The following is a 22,188-nucleotide window of genomic DNA, read 5'->3' as shown; positions in this document are numbered from 1 at the left end:
ACATAATGTCTAGTGTTCTATACCACATAAAGTCTAGTGTTCTACACCACATAATGTCTAGTGTTCTACACCACATAATGTCTAGTGTTCTACCACATAATGTCTAGTGTCTATACACCACATAATGTCTAGTGTTCTATACCACATAATGTCTAGTGTTCTATACCACATAATGTCTAGTGTTCTATACCACATAATGTCTAGTGTTCTATACCACAAATGTCTAGTGTTCTATACCACATAATGTCTAGTGTTCTATACCACATAATGTCTAGTGTTCTATACCACATAATGTCTAGTGTTCTATACCACATAATGTCTAGTGTTCTATACCACATAATGTCTAGTGTTCTATACCACATAATGTCTAGTGTTCTATACCACATAATGTCTAGGTTCTATACCACATAATGTCTAGTGTTCTATACCACATAAGTCTAGTGTTCTATACCACATAATGTCTAGTGTTCTATACCACATAATGTCTAGTGTTCTATACCACATAATGTCTAGTGTTCTATACCACATAATGTCTAGTGTTCTATACCACATAATGTCTAGTGTTCTATACCCAATAATGTCTAGTGTTCTATACCACATAATGTAGTGTTCTATACCACATAATGTTAGTGTTCTATACCACATAATGTCTAGTGTTCTATACCACATAATGTCTAGTGTTCTATACCACATAATGTCTAGTGTTCTATACCACATAATGTCTAGTGTTCTATACCACATAATGTCTAGTGTTCTATACCACATAATGTCTAGTGTTCTATACACATAATGTCTAGGTTCTATACCACATAATGTCTATGTTCTATACCACATAATGTCTAGTGTTCTATACCACATAATGTCTAGTGTTCTATACCACCAATGTCTAGTGTTCTATACCACATAATGTCTAGTGTTCTATACCACATAATGTCTAGTGTTCTATACCACATAATGTCTAGTGTTCTATACCACATAATGTCTAGTGTTCTACACCACATAATGTCTAGTGTTCTACACCACATAATGTCTAGTGTTCTACACCACATAATGTCTAGTGTTCTACACCACATAATGTCTAGTGTTCTACACCACATAATGTCTAGTGTTCTATACCACATAATGTCTAGTGTTCTACACCACATAATGTCTAGTGTTCTACACCACATAATGTCTAGTGTTCTATACCACATAATGTCTAGTGTTCTATACATATGTCTAGTGTTCTATACCACATAATGTCTAGTGTTCTATACCACATAATGTCTAGTGTTCTACACCACATAATGTCTAGTGTTCTATACCACATAATGTCTAGTGTTCTACACCACATAATGTCTAGTGTTCTATACCACATAATGTCTAGTGTTCTATACCACATAATGTCTAGTGTTCTATACCACATAATGTCTAGTGTTCTATACCACATAATGTCTAGTGTTCTATACCACAAATGTCTAGTGTTCTATACCACATAATGTCTAGTGTTCTATACCACATAATGTCTAGTGTTCTATACCACATAATGTCTGTTTCTATACCACATAATGTCTAGTGTTCTATACCACATAATGTCTAGTGTTCTATACCACATAATGTCTAGTGTTCTATACCACATAATGTCTAGTGTTCTATACCACATAATGTCTAGTGTTCTATACCACATAATGTCTAGTGTTCTATACCACATAATGTTAGTGTTCTATACCACATAATGTTAGTTCTATACCACATAATGTCTAGTGTTCTATACCACATAATGTCTAGTGTTCTATACCACATAATGTCTAGTGTTCTATACCACATAATGTCTAGTGTCATACCACATAATGTCTAGTGTTCTATACCACATAATGTCTAGTGTTCTATACCACATAATGTCTAGTGTTCTATACCACATAATGTCTAGTGTTCTATACCACATAATGTCTAGTGTTCTATACCACATAATGTCTAGTGTTCTATACCACATAATGTCTAGTGTTCTATACCACATAATGTCTAGTGTTCTATACCACATAATGTCTAGTGTTCTATACCACATAATTGTCTAGTGTTCTATACCACATAATGTCTAGTGTTCTATACCACATAATGTCTAGTGTTCTATACCACATAATGTCTAGTGTTCTATACCACATAATGTCTAGTGTTCTACACCACATAATGTCTAGTGTTCTATACCACATAATGTCTAGTGTTCTACACCACATAATGTCTAGTGTTCTATACCACATAATGTCTAGTGTTCTACACCACATAATGTCTAGTGTTCTATACCACATAATGTCTAGTGTTCTACAGCACATAATGTCTAGTGTTCTATACCACATAATGTCTAGTGTTCTATAGCACATAATGTCTAGTGTTCTATAGCACATAATGTCTAGTGTTCTATACCACATAATGTCTAGTGTTCTATACCACATAATGTCTAGTGTTCTATACCACATAATGTCTAGTGTTCTATACCACATAATGTCTAGTGTTCTATACCACATAATGTCTAGTGTTCTATACCACATAATGTCTAGTGTTTATAACATATGTCTAGTGTTCTATACCACATAATGTCTAGTGTTCTATACCACATAATGTCTAGTGTTCTATACCACATAATGTCTAGTGTCTATACCACATAATGTCTAGTGTTCTATACCACATAATGTCTAGTGTTCTATACCACATAATGTCTAGTGTTCTATACCACATAATGTCTAGTGTTCTATACCACATAATGTCTAGTGTTCTATACAACATAATGTCTAGTGTTCTATACAACATAATGTCTAGTGTTCTATACACCATAATGTCTAGTGTTCTATACACATAATGTCTAGTGTTCTATACCACATAATGTCTAGTGTTCTATACCACATAATGTCTAGTGTTCTATACCACATAATGTCTAGTGTTCTATCCCACATAATGTCTAGTGTTCTATACCACATAAGGTCTAGTGTTCTATACCACATAATGTCTAGTGTTCTATACCACATAATGTCTAGTGTTCTATCCACATAATGTCTAGTGTTCTATACCACATAATGTCTAGTGTTTCTATACCACATAATGTATAGGTTCTATACCACATAATGTCTAGTGTTCTATACCACATAATGTCTAGTGTCTATAACCACATAATGTCTAGTGTTCTATACCACATAATGTCTAGTGTTCTATACCACATAATGTCTAGTGTTCTATACCACATAATGTCTAGTGTTCTATACCACATAATGTCTAGTGTTCTATACCACATAATGTCTAGTGTTCTATACCACATAATGTCTAGTGTTCTATACCACATAATGTCTAGTGTTCTATACCACATAATGTCTAGTGTTCTACACCACATAATGTCTAGTGTTCTATACCACATAATGTCTAGTGTTCTATACCACATAATGTCTAGTGTTCTATACCACATAATGTCTAGTGTTCTATACCACATAATGTCTAGTGTTCTATACCACATAATGTCTAGTGTTCTATACCACATAATGTCTAGTGTTCTATACCACTAATGTCTAGTGTTCTATACCACATAATGTCTAGTGTTCTATACCACATTGTCTAGTGTTCTATACCACATAATGTCTAGTGTTCTATACCACATAATGTCTAGTTTCTATACCACATAATGTCTAGTGTTCTATACCACATAATGTCTAGTGTTCTATACCACATAATGTCTAGTGTTCTATACCACAATGTCTAGTGTTCTATACCACATAATGTCTAGTGTTCTATACCACATAATGTCTAGTGATCTATACCACATAATGTCTAGTTCTATACCACATAATGTCTAGTGTTCTATACCACATAATGTCTAGTGTTCTATACCACATAATGTCTAGTGTTCTATCCACATAATGTCTAGTGTTCTATACCACATAATGTCTAGTGTTCTATACCACATAATGTCTAGTGTTCTATACCACATAATGTCTAGTGTTCTATACCACATAATGTCTAGTGTTCTATACCACATAATGTCTAGTGTTCTATACCACATAATGTCTAGTGTTCTATACCACATAATGTCTAGTGTTCTATACCACATAATGTCTAGTGTTCTATACCACTAATGTCTAGTGTTCTATACCACATAATGTCTAGTGTTCTATACCCCATAATGTCTAGTGTTCTATACCACATAATGTCTAGTGTTCTATACCACATAATGTCTAGTGTTCTATACCACATAATGTCTAGTGTTCTATACCACATAATGTCAAGTGTTCTATACCACATAATGTCTAGTGTTCTATACCACATAATGTCTAGTGTTCTATACCACATAATGTCTAGTGTTCTATGCTGCACCTTGGATTGAATCCTGAGACTTGAAATAGAGACAGTCTGGGAAATTAAGTGTGGAGTCCCTCCCTCTTATCCTCTTCCCCCTCAGGAAAATATCTTATCCTCTGCTTGTAATCAGTCCCTGTGTGTGTGTGTGTGTGCGTGCGTGTTGTGTGTGTGTGTGTGTGTGTTGTGTGTGTGTGTGTGTGTGTGTGTGGTGTGTGTGTGTGTGTGTGTGTTGTGTTGTGTTTGTGTGTGTGTGTGTGTGTGTGTTAGGGTGTGTGTGTTAGGGTGTGTGTGTTAGGGTGTGTGTGTGTGTTAGTGTGTGCGTGTGAGGGTGTGTGTGTGTGTGTAGTGACTACTCAGAGTTCTAATGTTAAAGTCAATATGCCTCTACCTTGATTTACAGTAGTCTGAACCACCACCTATCAGTCTAATACACAGCTCTCTGAAGTGTGTGTGTGTGAGAGAGAGAGAGAGAGAGAGAGAGAGAGAGAGAGAGACAGAGAAAGAGATAGAGAGAGAGAGAGAGAGAGAGAGAGAGAGAGAGAGAATGTGATGGAGAGAGAGCGAGAGAAAGAGGAAGAGATAGAGAGAGAGAGGGGAGAAATTGGGAGTGAGAGAGAGAGAGAGAGAGAGAGAGAGAGGGGGGGGAGATAAAGAGAGAAAGGGAGGGAGAGGGAGAGGAAGAGACAGAGATAGATAGAGGTCAGAAAGCTGAGGTGTGACAGAGAGCAGGACCCTCCCCCAGAGAAGCCAACAGAACAGCCTACCTCAGACCCAGACCCAGACCCTGACCACAACCCCACAATGGGACAGAACGACACAGACCCACCAACCCAACAGACCCTACACCCTCCTAAACAGCCCCCAAATACATTCAAACACAAAGTGGCTAAACTCCGGTGCCCAAACACTAGGCATGCCCTGGAGCTGTTGTCAGAGGACAGACTAGGGTCACCCCCAGCCACATCATAATTCACACGGACACAAACGACCTGAGGGCCCAGCAGGAAAGGGTGACCAAAGCACTCAAGGGAGTAATTGAAAAAGCTTCTTCCACTTTCCCCAAGGCACAAGTGGTTATCTCCACTCTGCTACCACGAAAAGACTTCCACCCTGCCACCATACAGCGGGTGAATGCCGAGCATAATTAGGCCGATACCCATTAATTATCAAAATTCAGAAAAGAGCCGTTCAATTCTACAACCACCTAAAAGGAACCGATTCCCAAACCTTCCGTAACAAAGCCATCACCTACAGAGAGATGAACCTGGAGAAGAGTCCCCTAAGCAAGCTGGTCCTGGGGCTCTGTTCACAAACACAAACAGACCCCACAGAGCCCCAGGACAGCAACACAATTAGACCCAACCAAATCATGAGAAAACAAAAAGATAATTACTTGACACATTGGAAAGAATTAACAAAAACAAACAGAGCAAACTATACTGCTATTTGGCCCTAAACAGAGAGTACACAGCGGCAGAATACCTGACCACTGTGACTGACCCAAAATTAAGGAAAGCTTTGACTATGTACAGACTCAGTGAGCATAGCCTTGCTATTGAGAAAGGCCGCCGTAGGCAGACCTGGCTCTCAAGAGAAGACAGGCTATGTACAGACAAAATGAGGTGGAAACTGAGCTGCACTTCCTAACCTCCTGCCAAATGTATGACCATATTAGAGACACATATTTCCCTCAGATTACACAGATACACAAAGAATTTGAAAACAAATCCAATTTTGATAAACTCCCATATCTATTAGGTGAAATACCACAGTGTGACATCACAGCAGCAATATTTGTGACCTGTTGCCACAAGAAAAGGGCAACCAGTGAAGAACAAACACCATTGTAAATACAACCCATATTTATGTTTATTTATTTTCCCTTGTGTACGTTAACTATTTGCACATAATTATAACACTGTATATAGTCGTAATTATAACACTGTATATATAGATAATATAACATTTGAAACATTTTGGAACTTTTATAAGTGTAATGTTTACTGTTCATTTTTTTATGTGTATTATCTATTTGACATGCTTTGGCAACGTAAACATATATTTCCCATGCCAATAAAGCCCCCTGAAATTAAATAGAGAGAGAGAGAGAGAGAGAGAGAGAGACAAAGACAGAGAGAGAGACGGAGAGAGAGAGAGAGAGAGAGAGAGAGAGAGAGAGAGAGAGAGGGACAGTGAGAGAGAGAGAGAGAGAGAGAGAGAGAGAGTGAGAGAGAGAGAGAGACAGAGAGAGACAGTGAGAGAGAGAGAGAGAGAGGAGAGAGAGAGAGAGAGAGAGAGAGAGAGAGACAGAGAGACAGAGAGAGACAGAGAGAGAGAGAGGGAGAGACAGGGAGAGAGAGAGAGAGAGAGAGAGAGAGAGAGAGAGAGAGACAGAGACACGCCAGTGTTACATCTTTAACAGAACTGAGATGGCAGCAGGTGGAGACAACTGTAACCTTTTTAAGCCCTGACATTAACACACACACACACAGACGCATATACACACACACACACACACACACACACACACACATTAACACACAAACACACACATTAACACAAGAACACACACACACACACATATACACACACACATTAACACAAGAACACACACACATTAACACACAAACACACACACAAACACATGCACAGTCACACACATGCATAGTCACACACACAGTTAGTGGAGGCCTTCCAGCAGGACTGGCAGTGATTAGGGTTAAGAGTGCCAGGGCACACACACACACACACATTAACACACACACACACACTGGTAATTAGAGTTAATTGGAGCTGGCAGAGAAGGGTGGGCAGAGGGCTGAGTTGAATACCTCAGAGAAAGAAAGAGAAAGAGAAAGAGAAAGAGAAGAGAGAGAGAGAGAGAGAGAGAGAGAGAGAGAGAGAGAGAGAGAGAGAGAGAGGAGAGAGAGAGAGAGAGAGGGGGGGGGAGACAGGGAGAGAGAGAGAGAGAGAGAGAGAGAGAGGGGGGAGACAGGGAGAGAGAGAGAGAGAGAGAGAGAAGAGAGAGAGAGGAGAGAGAGAGAGAGAGAGAGAGAGAGAGAGAGAGGGGGGGAGACAGGGAGAGAGAGAGAGAGAGAGAGGGGGGGAGACAGGGAGAGAGAGAGAGAGAGAGAGAGAGAGAGAGAGAGAGAGAGGGGTAGAAGGAATGTGCAAGTAGCCATTAAGATGGTAACCCAGCTAGCACCTAGCATTCTGAGAAACGCATTTCTTAAAGCTGAGTGAGAGAGTGGTTGTCCTACGGTTATTTTAACCTTCCCACAACTTTCTGGGATTGGTGCAGTTTTGAACATTCTTAGCACATTTAAGGAACTTGACAACAAAAAAAACATTATTTTCTTGGCATTTCATTACTATAAGAGAACGTTTCCTGAAAGTTCAAACATGGTTACGTTTTAATTTAAATTTGTTCTAGAAATGTTCTCCAACTGGTTTAACATTGGGAACCTTCTCCAATAGTTCAGAGAACGTTCTTCTTAGGGAATATTAGTACTTCGGCACGTTTTCCTACAGGTTTCCTACAGGTTTCCTCATGGTTCTATTTAAAGTCATGTTTGGAAATTGTTCAGAGAATTTTAAAAGCATACATTCCTCTACAGGATGGGTGTCCCTAAACCGGGATGTTTGTTGCTAAGGTGCAATAATGTGACTAGTATACAACAGCCAACTTTCCGGGACATAGACATGTCTTATATGGGCAGAACGCTTAAATTCTTGTTAATCTAACTGCAGTGTCCAATTTACTGTAGCTATTACAGTGAAAAAAATACCATGCTATTGTTTGAGGAGAGTGCACGACAACAAAAAACTTTTATCACGGCAACTTGTTTGATACATTCACCTCTGAAGGTAAATAATGTACTTACATTCAGTAAGCATGCTCTAATTTGTCATCCTGAGGGTCCCAGAGATAAAATGTAGCATCGTTTTGTTTGATAAAATCAATTTTTATGTTGAAATGTAGGAACTGAGGTCTACAGTAACAATTTAAAAAAAAAATTTATTTGCTTGATTAATGCCTAAGGAAATGTATTTCTATCCGTCCCCTCTATCACAGTTGGAGAAAGTTTACCCAAAATAAGCTAGCAGTGTGACTAAAAGTCTTATTGAAAAATTCAGTCCAAAACTTCAAAATAACCTATAATTTACATTTTCAGAGCGTTTAATAAAACAGAACAGCTTCTACCCCCAAGCCACAAGACTGCTAACTAGTTAGTTAAATAGTTAACTCTTTTGAATCCCGCTGCCTAGTCACTTTATTCCTAGTTATATGTACATATCTAACTCAAATACCTTGTATCCCTGCACATGGACTCAGTACTGCTACCTCATGTATACAGCCAAGTTATTACCTTGTATCCCTGCACATGGACTCAGTACTGCTACCTCATGTATATACTATGTAGCCATGTTATTACCTTGTACCTCTACACATGGACTCAGTACTGGTACCTCACGTATACAGCCAAGTTATTGTTACTCATTGTGGATTTATTCCTTATTTTCTACTGTTTCTCTATCTTTCTCTAGTCTACACCTGTTGTTTACCAAGGCCCGTCAGTAAACATTTCACTGTTGGTCTCTACACCTGTTGTTTACCAAGCATGTGACAAATAACATTTTATTTGATTTGTGAGCAGGTGTATGTGTGTGTGTTATGTGTGTTTGTGTTTGTATGTGTGTGTGTGTGTGTGTGTGTGTGTGTGTGTGTGTGTGTGTGTGTGTGTGTGTGTGTGTGTGTGTGTGTGTGTGTGTGTGTCTCCTACCTCTAGCTGTACACTCCCAGCCTTCTTCTTCAGTTCGTCACACTTCCTGAACTTACAGATCTGATGACCTGTCTTCCTGTTTCTACAGGCTGAACACACCCCACAGTTAATCAGCCGCCTGCAGGGAGCACACACTCCACACCGCTTCCTCTTCCTCTTGGAGGCTCCTGACCCCTGACCCCCAGAGGTCATCCCCGGGGAAGTCGAGGGGCAGGGGGATGAGGTAGTCTGGTTGGCGTGGTGGCAGTCCGATAGCATCTGGTTGTGGTTGGTCGCCATCTGGAAGTGGGAGGAGTCCGGAATGTTGACGCCATTGTGCGACCCCATCGCCATGACGATGACCCCGGGTGGTAACCCCAACATTCCAGCGGGGAAGTTTGACATGTTGACCCCGTTGGCTCCTCCTCCTCCATTGCAGCTGCTGTTGCGATCTGATAGGCTGAGCATGTCCTGGTGGGTGTGGCCTTGTTTGGTCATGTGATCGGTGGCCGTGTAGCTCGACAGGAAGTTGTTATTCCCGTGGTGATGATGAGTTTCCTGTCCCTGTGAGGAGGAGGCGTGTCCTCCATGTCCTCCGTGCTGCTTCCCGTCTCCGCCGCCGGTCCGGTGGGGGTGGGGCTGCATGTGCGTTGCCAAGGGCGACGGGTGCGTTGTGGGAGGAGCCAGGGTTGTGGCCTGATGTACTGGAGGTTTCCGCCCCCACAGCATCGCCGCTGCATTGATGTTCATGTTGACGTTATCATGGCAACCCCACGGCGTCACTCCCGCTACGCCCACCCCAAGCCTGCCGCCGGGGAACATGGGAGGAGTGATGCGGGCAAGCTTGGCCGACTGAGGGAAATTCATGCTGTTAACAGCGTTCATGTTCACGTTAGTTTTAGCATAGAAGTTAGCAAAAGATCGGTATCGCTCCATCTCAGCCGTATAGTCCAAGACCGGGGTTAGACCACAACCGTCCATGGTGACGGCACAGCACTGACCGTGTGTGGTTGAGGAGTGGCTGTGAACGCTGTGGTCGTATTGACTGAGACCGTTCTCTACCCCACTGGACCTGGTTAGACCGTTCTCTACCCCACTGGACCTGGTCAGACCGTTCTCTACCCCACTGGACCTGGTTAGACCGTTCTCTACCCCACTGGACCTGGTCAGACCGTTCTCTACACCACTGGACCTGGTTAGACCGTTCTCTACACCACTGGACCTGGTCAGACCGTTCTCTACACCACTGGACCTGGTTAGACCGTACTCTACACCACTGGACCTGGTCAGACCGTTCTCTACACAGATGGACCTGGTCAGACCGTTCTCTACACCACTGGACCTGGTCAGACCGTTCTCTACACCACTGGACCTGGTCAGACCGTTCTCTACACAGATAGACCTGGTCAGACCGTTCTCTACCCCACTGGACCTGGTTAGACCGTTCTCTACCCCACTAGACCTGGTCAGACCGTTCTCTACACAGATGGACCTGGTCAGACCGTTCTCTACACCACTGGACCTGGTCAGACCGTTCTCTACACCACTGGACCTGGTTAGACCGTTCTCTACACCACTGGACCTGGTCAGACCGTTCTCTACACCACTGGACCTGGTCAAACCGTTCTCTACACAGATGGACCTGGTCAGACCGTTCTCTACACCACTGGACCTGGTCAGACCGTTCTCTACACCACTGGACCTGGTCAAACCGTTCTCTACACAGATGGACCTGGTCAGACCGTTCTCTACACCACTGGACCTGGTCAGACCGTTCTCTACACCACTGGACCTGGTTAGACCGTTCTCTACACAGATGGACCTGGTCAGACCGTTCTCAACACCACTGGACCTGGTCAGACCGTTCTCTACACCACTGGACCTGGTCAGACCGTTCTCTACACCACTGGACCTGGTCAGACCGTTCTCTACCCCACTGGACCTGGTCAGACCGTTCTCTGCACCACTGGACCTGGTCAGACCGTTCTCTACACAGATAGACCTGGTTAGACCGTTCTCTACACCACTGGACCTGGTCAGACCGTTCTCTACACCACTGGACCTGGTCAGACCGTTCTCTACACCACTGGACCTGGTCAGACCGTTCTCTACACCACTGGACCTGGTCAGACCGTTCTCTACACCACTGGACCTGGTTAGACCGTTCTCTACACCACTGGACCTGGTCAGACCGTTCTCTACACCACTGGACCTGGTCAGACCGTTCTCTACACCACTGGACCTGGTCAGACCGTTCTCTACCCCACTGGACCTGGTCAGACCGTTCTCTGCACCACTGGACCTGGTCAGACCGTTCTCTACACAGATAGACCTGGTTAGACCGTTCTCTACACCACTGGACCTGGTCAGACCGTTCTCTACACCACTGGACCTGGTCAGACCGTTCTCTACACCACTGGACCTGGTCAGACCGTTCTCTACACCACTGGACCTGGTTAGACCGTTCTCTACACAGATGGACCTGGTCAGACCGTTCTCAACACCACTGGACCTGGTCAGACCGTTCTCTACACCACTGGACCTGGTCAGACCGTTCTCTACACAGATAGACCTGGTCAGACCGTTCTCTACCCCACTGGACCTGGTCAGACCGTTCTCTACACCACTGGACCTGGATAGACCGTTCTCTACACCACTGGACCTGGTCAGACCGTTCTCTACCCCACGGGACCTGGTCAGACCGTTCTCTACCCCACTGGACCTGGTCAGACCGTTCTCCACACCACTGGACCTGGTCAGACCGTTCTCTACACCACTGGACCTGGTTAGACCGTTCTCTACACCACTGGACCTGGTTAGACCGTTCTCTACACCACTAGACCTGGTCAGACCGTTCTCTACACCACTGGACCTGGTTAGACCGTTCTCTACACAGATGGACCTGGTCAGACCGTTCTCTACACAGATAGACCTGGTTAGACCGTTCTCTACACCACTAGACCTGGTCAGACCGTTCTCTACACAGATGGACCTGGTCAGACCGTTCTCTACACCACTGGACCTGGTCAGACCGTTCTCTACACCACTGGACCTGGTCAGACCGTTCTCTACACAGATGGACCTGGTTAGACCGTTCTCTACACCACTGGACCTGGTCAGACCGTTCTCTACCCCACTGGACCTGGTCAGACCGTTCTCCACACAGATGGACCTGGTCAGACCGTTCTCTACACAGATGGACCTGGTCAGATCGAACATGTCCACAGGAAACAAGATTAGAGAAATTGGTGTTGTGGTCAGTCTCTGGTCTCGTCACTCTGGTCACGTTGGTCAGTCTGGAGGATATTTAACCCTTTATGGTCTCAGCAGACCTCTCTGGAGGAGAGAAACAGAGAGAGAAGAAAGTAAGCATTTTAATGGTCAACTTCACATACGGTATATACACATACAGTATATACAACAAGAAAATATGCATGTTCATCCATGTAGAAATTAGAAATGTAGTTTGCCTCAACATTAGCAAGGATCTATTTTTTAATTTGACCTTTATTTAACTAGGCAAGTCAGTTAAGAACAAATTCTTATTTTCCAATGATGGCCTAGGAACAGTGGGTTAACTGCCTTGTTCAGGGGCTGAACGACAGATTTGTACCTTGTCAGCTCGGGATTCGATCTTCCAACCTTTCGGTTACTAGTCCAACGCTCTAACCTCTAGGCTACCTGCCGCCCCTATCCACTATCTAGTTTGACATGGCTATATCCTGTCTAGTTTGACCTGGCTATATCCTGTCATCGTTTGACCTGGCTGTATCCTGTCATCGTTTGACCTGGCTGTATCCTGTCTTAGTTTGACCTGGCTATATCCTGTCTTAGTTTGACCTGTCTATATCCTGTCTAGTTTGACCTGGCTATATCCTGTCTTAGTTTGACCTGGCTATATCCTGTCTAGTTTGACCTGGCTATATCCTGTTTTAGTTTGACCTGGCTATACCCTGTCTAGTTTGACCTGGCTATAGCCTGTCTAGTTTGACCTGGCTATATCCTGTCTAGTTTGACCTGGATATACCCTGTCTAGTTTGACCTGGCTATATCCTGTCTAGTTTGACCTGGCTGTATCCTGTCTAGTTTGACCTGGCTATATCCTGTCTTAGTTTGACCTGGCTATATCCTGTCTAGTTTGACCTGGCTATATCCTGTCTAGTTTGACCTGGCTGTATCCTGTCATTGTTTGACCTGGCTGTATCCTGTCATCATTTGACCTGGCTGTATCCTGTCTAGTTTGACCTGGCTGTATCCTGTCATCGTTTGACCTGGCTGTATCCTGTCATCGTTTGACCTGGCTGTATCCTGTCATCGTTTGACCTGGCTGTATCCTGTCTAGTTTGACCTGGCTATATCCTGTCTAGTTTGACCTGGCTGTATCCTGTCTAGTTTGACCTGGCTGTATCCTGTCATCGTTTGACCTGGCTGTATCCTGTCATCGTTTGACCTGGCTGTATCCTGTCATCGTCTGACCTGGCTATATCCTGTCTAGTTTTACCTGGCTATATCCTGTCTTAGTTTGACCTGGCTGTATCCTGTCTTAGTTTGACCTGGCTATATCCTGTCTAGTTTGACCTGGCTATATCCTGTCATAATTTGACCTGGCTATATCCTGTCTAGTTTGACCTGGCTGTATCCTGTCATAGTTTTACCTGGCTATATCCTGTCATCTCCTTCTCTATCTGCAATACCTCATCCTCCTTTCTGTTCCTCCATGGCCCCTCAAAACTTTCCCTCAACCCTCTCTCTCTCTCAGGGTTTCTGGTTTCAGTGCTTTCACTCTCCTCTACCCCCCACCTCTCTCTTTCTCTCTCTCTCTCTCTCTCTCTCTCTCTCTCTCTCTCTCGCTCTCTCTAATGGACAAATCTGATATGTTACAGGAATGTTCTTCCGACAACAGTAAAATAACTTCCCCTGCACCAAGCCCAGAGTGTGTGTGTTTCTGTGTGAGTGTGATAAGACTCATTGGTTTGGATCAATATTTGATGTACTCGTCAGTGACGAACCCTGCAGGTGTGTGTCCATGTATCCTCTAAATTATATGTAAAAAAATGATCTTAGAATCAATCCATATGACGCTGTGTGTGGGGAGGGGGGGGCATCATCATCAGACAGGTCCTGTCACCAGATGACCTCATCATCACGAGACAGGTCCTGTGACCAGATGTCCTCATTATCACGAGACAGGTCCTGTGACCAGATGACCTCATCATCACGAGACAGGTCCTGTGACCAGATGACCTCATCATCATGAGACAGGTCCTGCGACCAGATGTCCTCATCATCATGAGACAGGTCCTGCGACCAGCTGATCATCATGAGACAGGTCCTGCGACCAGCTGATCATCATGAGACAGGTCCTGCGACCAGCTGATCATCATGAGACAGGTCCTGCGACCAGCTGATCATCATGAGACAGGTCCTGCGACCAGCTGATCATCATGAGACAGGTCCTGCGACCAGATGACCCCATCATCATGAGACAGGTCCTGCGACCAGCTGATCAGGTCCAGAGGAAATAAAATAACAAATCCATTCCATCATCAAACTGTTCCAGACAGACCGGTCTATAAAATGACTGGCTTCCTCTCATGTCTCTCTCTCTCTCTCTCTCTACTCTCTCCTCGTCTTTCTATCACTCCGTCTTTCTCGCTGTCTCGCTCTCTCCTTTTCTCTTTCTCTCTGTGTGTGTGTGTGTGTGTGTGTGTGTCTGTGTGTGTGTGAGGCCCGTTGCCCCCAGGGCTAGAGCTAATTCCCCTCTCTGTCTGTTCAGATGGCAGGCAGCCTGAGCGGTGGAAGGTCACCAGCTGAGGAAATTAAACCTCCCCAGTGAGCCAACCCCTCTCTCTCTCTCTCTCTCTCTCTCTCTCTGGTACAGCCCCGTAAAGACAGACAGCATGCAGCTATAGAGAAGCAATGTGTGAAAGAAGATGGACGCTGTTACCTACTCACCGGGTCCCGGAGGGGAGAGGAGGCGGGAAGCGCGAGCACCCACCGTGGAGCAGCATGTCTGTCTGTCTCTGTCTGGCAGGGAGCAGCAACGGGGAGGAGAGGAGAGGAGAGGAGGAAAGGGAGGGGGGCTGCCTCTCCTCTGTAAACGTTACCCGCAGGGTTAAAACCAAACGGCAGGAAACGGGTAGAAGTCTCCAGCGGGCTAAAGCGCCGTGGCGACCTGTGGGGCTAGCAGGAGAAAAACAAGGGGATAATAATGAATAATGGCGGAGAGACGGGAGGGAGGGCAGACTGATAAGGCACGCGCTATGCCTTCCGTGCGTCCTCGAAGACGAGCCGTGAGTGACGGGAGGGGAGGAGGACGGGAGGGGGGGGGCACGCGACGGTGACGGTATAACAGGGCTCCTCCCGGGGCGCTCGCGGTGGAGAGGAGAGGGGGGAGGTGTTATTGTGTGGGCGAGGAGAGTGTTCGTTTCAGCTCATTTGGCTCAGCTCGCACCCTCCCGTGTCTCTGTCTGTCTGTCGCTGCGTGAAGGCTGATTGGTGCAAGGTGAGGAATGGATGAACCCCAGCCGATCATTGGCTAAGAATCACTATAGAGACATTAGAGAGAGTTGGAGGGAGAGAGAGATAAGGGAAAATAAGAGGTAAAGAGAGAAGGAAAAAGAACAGAGAGAGGTGAGGAAAGAATGAGAGGTGAGGAGAGAAAGAGAGGGGTAAAGGGACAGAGTGAGTTGAGGAGAGAAAGAGAGGAGGAAGGGACAGAGAGAGGTGAGGAGAGAAAGAGAGGGGAAAGGGACAGAGAGAGGTGAGGAGAGGAAGAGAGTTGAGGAGAGAAAGAGGGAGGAAAACAGACAGAGAGAGGTGAGGAGAGAAAGAGAGGAGGAAGGGACAGAGAGAGGTGAGGAGAGAAAGAGAGGAGGAAGGGACAGAGAGAGGTGAGGAGAGAAAGAGAGGAGGAAGGGACAGAGAGAGGTGAGGAGAGAAAGAGAGGAGGAAGGGACAGAGAGAGGTGAGGAGAGAAAGAGAGGTGAGGAGAGAAAGAGAGGTGGGGAGAGAGAGGTGGTGAGAGAAAGAGAGGAGGGGAGCGAGAAAGAAAGAGGGAAGGAGGGAGTGAAGGAGGGAGGGGGTCCAGCTTGATCCCCACCCTCTTCAACATATAATACATCAATGAACTGGCGAGGGCACTAGAACAGTCTGCAGCACCCGGCCTCACCCTACTAGAATCTAAAGTCAAATATCTACCGTTTGCTGATGATCTGGTGCTTCTGCACAGATTCTGCCAGACCTGGGCCTCGACAGACCTGGGCCCTGACAGACCTGGGCCCCGACAGACCTGGGCCCTGACAGTAAATTTAAAAAACAATGGTGTACCAAAAAAGGTCCAGTTTCCAGGACAACAGATATAAATTCGATCTAGAAACCGTTGCCCTAGAGCACACAAAAAAAAACTATACATACCTCAGCCTAAACATCAGCACCACAGGTAACTTCCACAAAGCTGTGAACGATCTGAGAGACAAGGCAAGAAGGACCTTCTATGCCATCAAAAGGAACACAAACTCGACATACCATTTTTTTTTTAAAACTGGCTAAAAATACTTGAATCAGTTATAGAACCCATTGCCCTTTATGGTCGTGAGGTTTGGGGTCCGCTCACCAACCAAGAATTCCCAAAATTGAGACTCCTCCGCATGCAGAATTCTGCAAAAACTATACTTACTGTGCAACGCAAAACCCCAAATAACGCAGAGCAGAATTAGGACTATGCACACTAGTCATCAAAATCCAGAAAAGAGCCGTTAAATTCAACAATCACCTAAAAGGAAGAGATACCCACACATTCCACCACAAAGCCCTCACCTACAGAGAGATGAACCTAGAGAAGAGTCCACTCAGCCAGCTTGTTATATTACATTTTAGTCATTTAGCAGACACTCTTATCCAGAGCGACTTACAGTAGTGAATGCATACATTTAATTTCATGCATATATATATTTTTTTTTGTACTGGTCCCCTATGGGAATTGAAACCACAACCCTGGTGTTGCAAACACCATGCTCTACCAACTGAGCCACAGGGAAGACCACTGGGGTTGTGGGGTTTTGTTCACAGACACAGATAGACCCACACAGAGCCCCAGGACAGCAACACAACTAGACCCAACCACATTATGAGATAATTACTTGACACACTGGAAAGAACTAACAAAAAAACAGAGCAAACTAGAATACTATTTGGTCCTGAACAGAGAGAACACAGTGGCAGAATACCTGACCACTGTGACTGACCCAAAATTAAGGAAATTTTTGACTATGTACAGACTCAGTGAGCATAGCCTTGCTATTGAGAGAGGCCACCGTAGGCAGACCTGGCTCTCAAGAGAAGACAGGCTATGTGCAACACTGCCCACAAAATGAGGTGGAAACTGAGCTGCACTTCCTAACTTCCTGCCAAATGTAGGACCATATTAGAGACACATATTTCCCTCAGATTACACAGATACACAAAGAATATGAAAAGCAAATCAAACGTTGATAAACTCCCATATCTATTAGGTGAAATACCACTGTGTGTCGTCACAGCAGCAAGATATGTGACCTGTTGCCACAAGAAAAGGGCAACCAGTGAAGAACAAACAACATTGTAAATACAACCCATATTAATGTTTATTTATTTTCCCTTTTGTAAATATTTGCACATTGTTACAACACTAGCCAATAATATAACATCTAAAATGACTATATTGTTTAAAAACTTTTGTGAGTTAATGTTTACTGTTAATATCTGATTGTTTATTTCCCATTTGTTTATTATCTATTTCACTTGCTTTGGTAATGTTAACATGTTTCCCATGCCAATAACGCCCTTTGAACTGAGAGAGGTGGATGGAGCGAGAGAGAGCGAGACAGAAAGGAAACAGTAGGGGGGATATGGGGTGGACACGGGGGTCTTTATCTTGAAGAGAAGAAACAAAGAGTAAAGTGAGAGAGTGAGACACTCCCAACATGTTCCACTGCCCTCGTATTCTCTGGACAAGGTCACGAACACAAGAACAACACTGCCCCCAGCTGGTAGAATGTGGCCATTGGGTTCTCCAGCTGGTAGAATGTGATCATTGGGTTCTCCAGCTGGTAGAATGTGGTCATTGGGTTCTCCAGCTGGTAGAATGTGATCATTGGGTTCTCCAGCTGGTAGAATGTGGTCATTGGGTTCTCCAGCTGGTAGAATGTGGTCATTGGGTTCTCCAGCTGGTAGAATGTGATCATTGGGTTCTCCAGCTGGTAGAATGTGATCATTGGGTTCTCCAGCTGGTAGAATGTTGTACATTCTTTTGAAAAAAGTCAAAGGTAACAGGGGAGGGAGGGAGAGGAAACGTGGAACTCTCGCATCATCAGGCAAAGGACGTTGACAGAGGAGGAATCCCAAAATACATGTTATAGATTATGTTATTATTTGTTATTATATATGTAAATACATGTTATAGATTATGTTATTATTTGTTATTATATATGGAAATACATGTTATAGATTATGTTATTATTTGTTATTATATATGTAAATACATGTTATAGATTATGTTATTATTTGTTATTATATATGTAAATACATGTTATAGATTATGTTATTATATATCTAAATACATGTTATAGATTATTATTATATGTTATTATATATGTAAATACATGTTATAGATTATGTTATTATTTGTTATTATATATGTAAATACATGTTATAGATTATGTTATTATTTGTTATTATATATGTAAATACATGTTATAGATTATGTTATTATTTGTTATTATATATGTAAATACATGTTATAGATTATGTTATTATTTGTTATTATATATGTAAATACATGTTATAGATTATGTTATTATTTGTTATTATATATGTAAATACATGTTATAGATTATGTTATTATTTGTTATTATATATGTAAATACATGTTATAAAAATTCAAATCAATGTAGCTAGCTGTTACAGTCATTTTATAGATAAAATTATAAAGTAGCGTACATTTTTTAAATGCGTGCATTTCTCCTAGTATGTTTACTATGCTGTTGAATTCAGCCACAAGGGTGGTTATGTAAGTCTGGCCTCTGGCTGGGCCACTCAAGGACATTCAGAGACTTGTCCCGAAGCCACTCGTGCGTTGTCTTGGCTGTGCGCGAAGGTTCGTTGTCCTGTTGGAAGGTGAACCTTCGCCCCAGTCTGAGGTCCTCAGTGCTCTGGAGCAGGTTTTCATCAAGGATCTCTCTGAACTTTGCTCTGTTCATCTTTCCCTCGATCCTGACTAGTCTCCCAGTCCCTGCTGCTGAAAAACATCCCCACAGCATGATGCTGCCACCACCATGCTTCACCTTAGGGATGGTGCCAGGTTTCCTCCAGACGTGGTGCTTGGCATTCAGGCAAAGAGTTAAATCTTGGTTTCATCAGACCAGAGAATCTTGTTTCTCATGGTCTGAGAGTCTTTAGGTGCCTTTTGGCAAACTCCAAGCGGAATGTCATGTTGCTTTTACTGAGGAGTGGCTTCTGTCTGGCCACTCTACCATAAAGGCCTGATTGGTGGAGTGCTGCAGAGATGGTTGTCCTTCTGGATGGTTCTCCCATCTCCAGAGGAACTCTAGAACTCTGTCAGAGTGACCATCGGGTTCTTGGTCACCTCCCTGACCAAGTCCATTCTCCCCCGTTTGCTCAGTTTGGCCGGGCGGCCAGATCTGGGAAGAGTCTTGGTGGTTCCAAACTTCTTCCATTTAAGAATGATGAAGGCCACTGTGTCCTTGGGGACCTTCAATGTTGCAGAAATGTTTTGGTACCCTTCCCCAGATCTGTACCTCGACACAATCCTGTCTCGGAGCTCTACGGATAATTCCTTCAACCTCATGGCTTAGATTTTTGCTCTGACATGAACTGTCAACTGTGGGACCTTATATAGACAGGCATGTGACTTTCCAAATCATGTCCAATACATTAAATTTACCACAGGTGGACTCCAATGAAGTTGTAGAAACATCTCAAGGATGATCAATGGAAACAGGATGCACCTGAGCTCAATTACGAGTCTTATAGCAAAGGGTCTGAATACTTATGCAAATGTTATATATTTAATTTGTATTTTTAATAAATTAGCAAAAATGTCTGAAAACCTGTTTTTGCTTTGTCATTATGGGGTATTGTGTATAGATTGATGAGGGGGGAAAAATAATGTAATTCGTTTTAGAATAAGGCTGTAACATAACAAAATGTGGAGGGGTAAAGGGGTCTAAATACTTTCAGAATGCACTGTATATATTTTTGTGTGTAAGTGTTTATAAGCATTCCATTCCAGAAGGTTCAGGGATGTTCCAGAATGGTAGAGAGCTTGTTCCTTAAAGTTTTAACAATATGTACACACACACATAGTCCAGCACACACACACACACACACACACACACACACACACACACACACACACACACACACACACACACACACACACACACACACACACACACACACACACACACACATACACAGAGAAAAAAATCTGGTTAATTTTGAAACTTCAGTAATCGTCATCATGTAGGCCAGATCACATGTACAAAATACAAACAACCTTAAGAATGTCTAATGTACCCATGTATGTAACGTACCTCAGACACTCTCCAACCCTGATCTCCAACCCTGTTCTCCAACCCTGCTCTCCAACCCCCCTCTCCAACCCCACTCTCCAACCCCCCTCTCCAACCCTGCTCTCCAACCCTGCTCTCCAACCCCAATCTCCAACCCCGCTCTCCAACCCCGCTCTCCAACCCTGCTCTCCAACCCTGCTCTCCAACCCCGATTCCTAACCCTGCTCTCCAACCCTGCTCTCCAACCCTGCTCTCCAACCCTGCTCTCCAACCCTGATCTCCAACCCTGCTCTCCAACCCTGCTCTCCAACCCCGATCTCCAACCTTGATCTCCAACCCTGATATCCAACCCTGATATCCAACCCTGCTCCCCAGTGTGATCTGTGTGTGTGTGTGTGTGTGTGTGTGTGTGTGTGTGTGTGTGTGTGTGTGTGTGTGTGTGTGTGGTGTGTGTGTGTGTGTGTGTGTGCGTGCGTGTGTGTGTGTGTGTGTGTGTGTGTGTGTCCCGGTCCGGCTGCAGAGGGTGGGGCTATATCCCAGATAGTTAAATTGTTAGCCAAATAGCAACCCAGACTTCCTTAATATTAGAGATCACGCACCAAGCTGTTGTTCACAAAGAGACGCACCCTCCCCTGAGCTTCCCCTGACCCTCCCCTGAGCTTCCCCTGAGCTTCCCCTGAGCTTCCCCTGACCCTCCCCTGAGCTTCCCCTGAGCTTCCCCTGAGCTTCCCCTGAGCTTCCCCTGACCCTCCCCTGAGCTTCCCCTGAGCTGCCATTCTGTCTTGCCGAAGCGTTGAAAAACAGGCTAGATGTACAAAACATTAAGAACACCTGCTCTTTCCATGACGTACTGTAGACTGACCAGGTGAATCCAGGTGAAAGCTATGATCCCTTATTGATGTCACCTGTTAAATCCACTTCAATCAGTGTAGATGAAGTGGGAGGAGACGGGTTAAAGAAGGATTTTTAAGCCTCGAGACAATTAAGACATGGATTGTGTACGTGTGCCATTCAGAGGGTGAATGGGCAAGACTAAACATTTACGTGCTTTTGAACGGGGTATGGTGTTAGGTACCAGGCGCACCCGTTTGTGTCAAGAACTGCAATGCTGCTGGGTTTTCACGCTCAACAGTTTCCCGTGTGTATCAAGAATGGTCCACCACCCAAAGGACATCCAGCCATCTTGACACAACTGTGGGAAGCATTGGAGTCAACATGGGCCAGCATCCCTGTGGAACGCTTTCGACACCTTGTAGAGTCCATGACCTGATGAATTGAGGCTGTTCTGAAGGCAAAAGGGGGGCAACTCAATATTAGGAAGGTGTTCCTAATGTTTTGTGCACTCAGTGTACATATGTAGGTGATTTAAAACCGTATATTATCCATTGTGGGGTAGACTGATGACAGACGGGGTCTACATCACGTGGCGGTGGCTCCCTCTGCTGGACGTGCCAGGTCTCGACGGGGCCCGTTTCTTTTCTTCTTCTATTATTTGTTTATTAAACCCTTGAAACTGAGGCATCACACGTGTGTCT

The 22,188-nt window shown here is 44.2% G+C and overlaps 1 protein-coding gene across 7 annotated transcripts in view; it reads right to left on the bottom strand.

The window, feature by feature from the left end:
* The window catches only part of LOC115194761 (mucin-19), a 34,278-nt gene extending 19,013 nt beyond the window's left edge, over positions 1-15,265 (bottom strand). The window contains exons 1-3 of one of the 7 annotated variants that reach the window (XM_029754679.1): positions 15,036-15,265; positions 10,573-12,416; positions 9,102-10,512 (exon numbers count right to left, since the gene is read on the bottom strand). In XM_029754679.1, the coding sequence (XP_029610539.1) occupies positions 9,102-10,512; positions 10,573-12,299 (3,138 nt within the window). In that variant the 5' untranslated portion in view covers positions 12,300-12,416; positions 15,036-15,265. Of the gene's footprint in view, positions 1-9,101; positions 12,417-15,035 lie in introns of all 7 variants that reach the window. The other 6 variants (XM_029754682.1, XM_029754681.1, XM_029754680.1 and 3 more) reach the window with 6 other exon arrangements.
* Between the last annotated feature and the right edge of the window lie 6,923 nt (positions 15,266-22,188).

The sequence above is a fragment of the Salmo trutta genome, chromosome 5 (genome assembly GCF_901001165.1).
Source record: "Salmo trutta chromosome 5, fSalTru1.1, whole genome shotgun sequence".
Taxonomy (NCBI): domain Eukaryota; kingdom Metazoa; phylum Chordata; class Actinopteri; order Salmoniformes; family Salmonidae; genus Salmo; species Salmo trutta.
Note: the sequence above shows the minus strand (reverse complement) of the source record. Positions and strands in the feature narration are given on the sequence as shown.